The sequence below is a fragment of the Dendronephthya gigantea genome, unplaced genomic scaffold (assembly GCF_004324835.1).
Source record: "Dendronephthya gigantea isolate DGI-Jeju-01 unplaced genomic scaffold, DenGig_1.0 000010F, whole genome shotgun sequence".
Lineage (NCBI taxonomy): Eukaryota > Metazoa > Cnidaria > Anthozoa > Malacalcyonacea > Nephtheidae > Dendronephthya > Dendronephthya gigantea.
This window is the reverse complement of record NW_021163020.1, coordinates 2,735,591-2,741,977: the sequence shown is the minus strand read 5'-3', so window position 1 is coordinate 2,741,977 and position 6,387 is coordinate 2,735,591. Positions and strand designations below refer to the sequence as shown.

The following is a 6,387-nucleotide window of genomic DNA, read 5'->3' as shown; positions in this document are numbered from 1 at the left end:
GTATTGATGTTTTTTTTCGAAAAGTTAGAGGGTAGCGTTGTGTCCTGGCCAACAGTTTTCAAAGAAAATTATTCGATGACAGTAACTCATTGTATATCCGTGCATGGAAATAACCGGGGAAATATGTATACCAAGATAGAAATTTGCTTCCGAAACGGAAACAATGTTTTCGTGTTTATCTCAAGCCTAAATTTTCATGACAATAACAATATACTACTTTTCAGGGGTATTTCAGATAAAGCGCTTTTTAAAGAGCTTAAAAGTCGGACTATATAGTATACACATCTCCATCTAGTAACGCTTTTAAATATTTATAATCATTCCACCAGCTAACCGCGGGTTTATATATGCAAAGCATTGCGACCGCATGAGAGATCTTGACTGCTTGGTGCTTGCAGCCCAACGCGCTTTTCAATTCAACATACTTTCATTCTAAACTCAAATTAGAAAAGAAGTTAACTCAAGTTCCCTAACTGAGTATCCCGTCGATATTTTTCTCGGAAAAACAGTTTTTGAAGGTAAACAACTTAATATATATTATAGCTGAGTAAATAGCATGCATGCAGGTATAATATAAATTGATATCAGCGTTGCATGGACACGAATACTAGACTTCTATAGCAAACCGTTAGGCGAGATTGATGAGGCTATATTATGTTGTAGATACAGCATGACTCTTGCTGCATCTCAATGATGGAGAATAATAACTTATGAAATAACAACCTAAAAAACGTATACAGTGTATAATTTAGTATAGAAATATAACGTAGGCGTTTATGCACCTTAATTTTTCGGCTGCACTGACACTTTCAGTATAATTGCGGTCTCTGTTGGGCTCCAAAGATAATAGTTTAGAACTGATTAAACCCGTTGGCATCCGTTTTTTTTTATATCCGGCTAATTGCCATATTTTAGTTATATTTAAAATTAAGGAATAATCCGTTGTAAAATCCACAGATGAGCAATGCGACGAGTTTGCCAGAATCGCCCCGAAAACTTCTGCGTTGGACGGACAGCTCGGAGCTGGAAGATGTTTCCAAAGAGCAGTCGGGTACGGACGATGCATCGCAGGGAGCTGAGTCCGAGTCTAACGGTGCGGGCCCTGTTAGACGCGAGGACTGGTACGCAACTAAAATGGTACGTCTAAAGGAAAGTGTTATAAATCTGCGAAAGGAGTTGCAGGGGAAAGAACGGGATTATATCCGGTTGAAAAATAAATATAATGTTTCGAAACGCCGTCAAGTGCAATTGCAAGAAGATTTACAGAAATACACGGAAGGAAAGCTAGACTTGGATTCGGAACTCGAGTATCTTCGCCTTCAGTTGCTCGAAAAAGACAAAGAAATCGCAAAACTGATCGAGAACTACAGTCGTGTTGAATCGAATGACGATGATGCAAAACCCGAATCCGAGGATCTTGAAGAATTTGAAATAGAAAATGATTTTGCTGATGAATCGGTTTTGAGTAAAAAATATTTGAATTTGCACAAAGAAAATCGGAAACTTTTGACATATATGTTGCTGTCTCTTAGTATTTGTTTGAGTCTGATTTCCATCCTCGCACGTTCGGCTTTTCTATCTACAATTGTGGTCGGATTGTGGACATTAGGTCTTTCCTGCCTCTGGCTCGAACGAAAGCAATTATTCAGAGTATTTAAGCTCAGGTATTTGACGAAGATCCGCGATATTTCTATGGAAAATTCCCGCCTTAAGGAGAAGGAATCGAAATTCGAGTTCAAGGTAACCGAGCTCGGCGAGGAATTGGCCAATGAGAGGCGAGAGCGGGAGGTCGTCAATTCGAAATTGAAGTCAACCGATGGCAAATTATGCGAAGAATTGTCGAAAAATGAAGAGTTGGTGAAGCTCGAGAAAAGTACGTTTGAAGAACTGCAAAGCGAGAGAGTTCGACGACGGCGCGCGGAAGAGCAACTGGAAGAGGTCTCGACGCAAGTCTTGTTAGCGCAGGAGAAAGACGAGGTAAGAGTCTGGGGTTTAGTTTCAGATACAAAACAATTCAAATATTTTTTCCCCGCCTAAATACAAACTGCCAGTAGTGAACTGTATATAATGAGAAACGTGGACTGGTTGCACTTCGCCGTGATAACGATATAAATCTGATATATTTGACAGCTTGCATCGTGCGGAGATGTCTGCCAAGAACTACGAAACAATTTGAAAATAGAAAGAGAATCGAAAGAAAAACTCAGCAGAGAAAATGAACGCCTGATTAAAGAAATAGTTGAAATGAATATGAGCCAGGAAAAAGCACGATTGAAACAAGAAAGTCAACAAGAAGGTAAGTTTGAAATATTTCTAATCTCAACTCTGACTATTGATTTTAAAATGAAGACATTTTCATAAGGTTTACCATATCATGGGCCCCTCTTGTTTTCTGGTTTTCAGGTTCTCAACAATAGTAAGCTAAAGCGCTTTTCTTTCCTCAAGTGACTTAGGTGTAACATTACAATTATTTTATAAGTTATAATCAAACAACGGTATGTTTCAAACGTCACAGCTGCTGGCGAGAGATACGTGCAATAATGCATGAATATTCGTTTCCATTTTCACACACAAAAATCGAATTCAAAATTTTATAGTGGGAACGAAAATGGTAGATAAAGAAGAAGACAAGCTGTCAGAAGTAAGCGACCAAGTCGACGGCAAAGGAAATGAAGTAAGCGTGAAGTATATCAATGGTAAAACTGCGGGGAATCTCGGTCAGAAGCTGATCACAGAGAACGTGATTGAGGAGGAGGGTTCGAAGAAAAGAGCGTCGATTTCTGGCCAAGACATCACAAGTTTTGACTCAAAAGAATCCGAGTCCGAAAACGAAAAAGCATCCATAGATTCCCAAACCAATAAAGAATCATCTCAGACTGGAGACGTCGCTCAAATGGCCTCGTCCGAGAGTCAATCAACCACCAAAGATTGTTGGCTTTGCGCCTGGAATATACCAAACGAAACTAGCTTGGCTTTGTTGATCATCATTGTTGCGTGTTTGGCATTAGCGCTGAAAGTCGTGTTGACCAGTAATGGTTATATGCTTGTTGTTTTGATGGCCGTAGTAGTCTGCTTCACCTATTATCAGGTGTCTAGAAATTTTGAACAATAAAGTTGTTTAAATATTTCTACACGTAGGAAACTTATTCTTTATCTGCCAGGGTGACCATAGAAGCACTATCTGTTACCAATGTATCATCGATAAATAAATTCAATTCACCTATGGTTAGTACAAAAGTTCATCACAATTCACAAGCAAGAATTCTAGAGTTATTATATTTAACTTTACTAATATTTTATTAGTTTTATTATAGATTAACAATTGATAAACAATGCATGCAATCCAATATCAACTCTGTAATACAATTTCGTACATACATATACATGGCTATTATTTATAATAAATATATATGAAAGTTAGTTAACATTTCGTTCATGACTCCAATGTTCTTGTAATATGTAAATATCCAAGCTTATACTGAATACATATTTACTTTATTTTATGTTTTGCTTTACCTTTTGTGAAGAGTTACTATGGTCGCTTTACTTTAAGCGGCCAAAATGGAAAGCACCCTATGTTAATATAGTTTCACATTCACGTTAATATTGTTTCAGATTATGTTTTCACCTCGTTCATTTTATCACCGCGCTTGCTGTTCTTGATATCATTATTTGAAAATCGTGTTTGTATCATTGGTCTGATAATCCACACTACTATACCAAGAACCAGGACGACAACAGAAGTAGAGAGAAGAGCTATTACGAGACTCGTCGTTAATTCATCCTCCATTAATTTCAGAGAATGTTGTTTAATAATATTCGCATCAATTGCCGAGTAATCAATGTGGTTGTGCTGAATTAAAAAGCAAGTGTCGATGTTGTAAGTCGTAAGACTAAAACAAACTAGTTTTTCGACAGGTAAAACTACACAGCACTAGACGTTCTTCTCAGGATAGAAGTAAACAAGAGATATATCGTTTGCTTTTAAGTTTTAATCAAGACTTTTTGGGCCAGAGGAACCTAAATATATATAGGTTGCCTGTATCAGGACCAGAAAGCCCAGAATTACAGCAGCTTTTCAATAAAAATTCGATACTGAGAAACACCGACAGGTTAATACAAATTCTTTTATCTTCACATCACAGCTTCACTATAGCTCAAACTCCTGCCTAATACGTTCAGGGTTTAAAACATTAAGTACATTCATAAGAAACACAAGCTAGCATGGCATTTTACGCCTAATCAATCGCATGTTATAATTATGCTTACCATAATGTAGGATGACTTCAACCACATCCTCAGACATCCCAAAAACTGAGTATTCAATTCCTGCCCAGACCAAACGGTTATTCCAAATGAGTAAGGATGTTTTATGGTTTCCACGATACGAATGTTTTTATGAAAATAGAAACTACGACTTGTGGTCAGGTAATACATCGCTTCCAGGAAGTCTGGCAGTAAAATTCTGGAGACGTTTCCTTCAAGCAAAGCGCTGAATATTTGGTCTTCTTTGTACTCTATCGAGAGTTATATAAAAATGGTATGAATTTTTTTATAATAATTTATTAGTATGCTACTATTTTTAAATGCTGTTATAAAGTAAACGTTTTACCGGAAATCGCTGCTCCAAAATTGATTTCATTTTCAAAGAAAAGGCGAGTACCTTTAATCACACCAAGCTAAAAAATATAAACTCCCTCTTATAGTCCTGAAAATAGCACTTCGCGAATCGCGAAGACTCAAATTTTATTTTTGTTTCAAAATGATCTTTGTTATCCTCACAAGAATTCACGCTTGTGTCTATGATTCAATGAATGTTTCTTTAAAAATCCTATGTTTGAACTTTATTGAAATGTTTTTAACCACATGAACTATCTTTTGATATCAAGGTATTTACCTTTTTTCCCAAAAGACTTTGTTTTTCGTCCAGATACTTGCTAGTCATTGCGCTCGATACGTTTGCCGTGAAGAGAGATGTAATGGACATAGCAGTTATCATCCAAATTATGGCGTAAACCTTCCCCAGTGTATATTTTGGAACCAAGTCACCATAGCTGAATGATAAGATTAGTGCTTTAATTTCTGGTATAAAGATTTAAAATGCTGTAAACTATACCAAATGGAGGTAGTGCCCTCGTGTAGTGGGAGACCTCTAAATCCCCCTCTAATTCTGCTTGCATGGGCATTGGCTTCGGGACAGGCTTCCTGAGCACATATATAGCTACATACCCAACTGTTGACATGGTAACTATGGTCAACCAGATGCTATCTCCAATTTCCCGGATGAAATTTTGAAATGAATATCTGGGTTTTTTCTCAGTATCTCGAAATTCCTATATATGAAGATCGTTTTAAGCGGGCGGTTAATTCTAGCAATGTGTCTAAGCAAAATTACAAATCACTTTTGAAATACATATATATATATATATATATATATATATATATATATATATATATATATATATATATATATATATATATATATATATATTTTGCTTCTTAACTTTCATTTGAGACAAATTTATTACTTAAACAACAGGGGCCGGTTGTATGACCGGATAGTGTTTTTTTCAATCGCTTTAAAATCGCCTGTTGTTTGCTAAAATTTTGATTAAATCTTAGTATTCCTAAATCGAGGATCCCCTCCAATAATTGTCTGTTCCAAAGATGAAATTTTATCGCTTTTCGAGAAAAAAATCACTATCCGCGGTGGATAGCGCTATTCGGCTTTCATACAACCGGCCCCAGGAGCATTGCATGCAACATGTTTGTTTAGAAGGGGCCTACATACCAAAACCCAGAAGAAAACCGCGGTACAAATAGCCAATGCCAACATCAAAAAGAACACAGGATTTAATATCATTGAGAACATCCATATTGAATCACTCGAGTCGTGAAGTGAAGTTGTAGTCGCGAGGACCATAGGCCCAGGGGAAGTTTTTATCGGTACAAATTGAAACAGTGTGAAAGCTGATGAATCTCCCTGACTCGCTAGAACAGGGAAAAAGACAAATATGGTATCATTCATCACTCCGCTTTCAATAGTTTCCCAGGTTTTTGTGTCAAGTTTCATTGACGGATCGTAATCGACTTTCATGAAAGAATGATTCAGCCGGGCGCAGCATTTCTTCAACGCTATTTTCAGTATCCGAGGAAAGATTCCTGTTACTGAGCCATTATTCTCCTGCTTGATGTAAAACTCTGCGTAATCTGACCACAATATTTTCACATTTTTGTGCACATCGCTTGGACAATTTTTTACCGATGAAACCAGACTGGATGAGAAAAGTGTTATAAAAAAAAGGAAAATTTTCATTATCGCGATACTTGTAGTCAAACTTTGAATGAAGGTCTCTTTAACTTTGCACAACAGCACAAGAGTAATAT

General features: G+C 36.9%; 2 protein-coding genes across 2 annotated transcripts; one reads left to right on the top strand and one right to left on the bottom strand.

Moving 5' to 3' along the window:
• Positions 1–370: 370 nt before the first annotated feature.
• On the top strand, positions 371–3,219 carry LOC114518079. Its single transcript, XM_028537991.1, has 4 exons — positions 371–518; positions 958–1,977; positions 2,131–2,296; positions 2,598–3,219. Exons 2-4 carry the CDS (start codon positions 958–960, stop codon positions 3,110–3,112), a joined length of 1,701 nt encoding a protein of 566 aa, XP_028393792.1. The 5' UTR covers positions 371–518; the 3' UTR covers positions 3,113–3,219.
• Positions 3,220–3,616: 397 nt separating this feature from the next.
• LOC114517958 lies at positions 3,617–5,277 on the bottom strand. The gene is made up of 5 exons (XM_028537811.1): positions 5,230–5,277; positions 4,898–5,054; positions 4,613–4,679; positions 4,270–4,517; positions 3,617–3,853 (listed from the first exon to the last, which is right to left on the bottom strand). Exons 1-5 carry the CDS (start codon positions 5,241–5,243, stop codon positions 3,617–3,619), a joined length of 723 nt encoding a protein of 240 aa, XP_028393612.1. The 5' UTR covers positions 5,244–5,277.
• Between the last annotated feature and the right edge of the window lie 1,110 nt (positions 5,278–6,387).

Bases quoted from the DNA above. Each gene is read 5' to 3' on its own strand.
- LOC114517958 (XM_028537811.1), bottom strand. The intron at 4,518-4,612 runs GTAAAACGTTTA...AACTCTCGATAG, and splicing joins TTTTGGAGCAGCGATTTCCG to AGTACAAAGAAGACCAAATA. The intron at 3,854-4,269 runs GTAAGCATAATT...TTTTTAATTCAG, and splicing joins TGAAGTCATCCTACATTATG to CACAACCACATTGATTACTC.
- LOC114518079 (XM_028537991.1), top strand. From the start codon at position 958: ATGAGCAATGCGACGAGTTTGCCAGAATCGCCCCGAAAACTTCTGCGT. The intron at 1,978-2,130 runs GTAAGAGTCTGG...TATATTTGACAG, and splicing joins TAGCGCAGGAGAAAGACGAG to CTTGCATCGTGCGGAGATGT. The intron at 2,297-2,597 runs GTAAGTTTGAAA...AAAATTTTATAG, and splicing joins ACAAGAAAGTCAACAAGAAG to TGGGAACGAAAATGGTAGAT.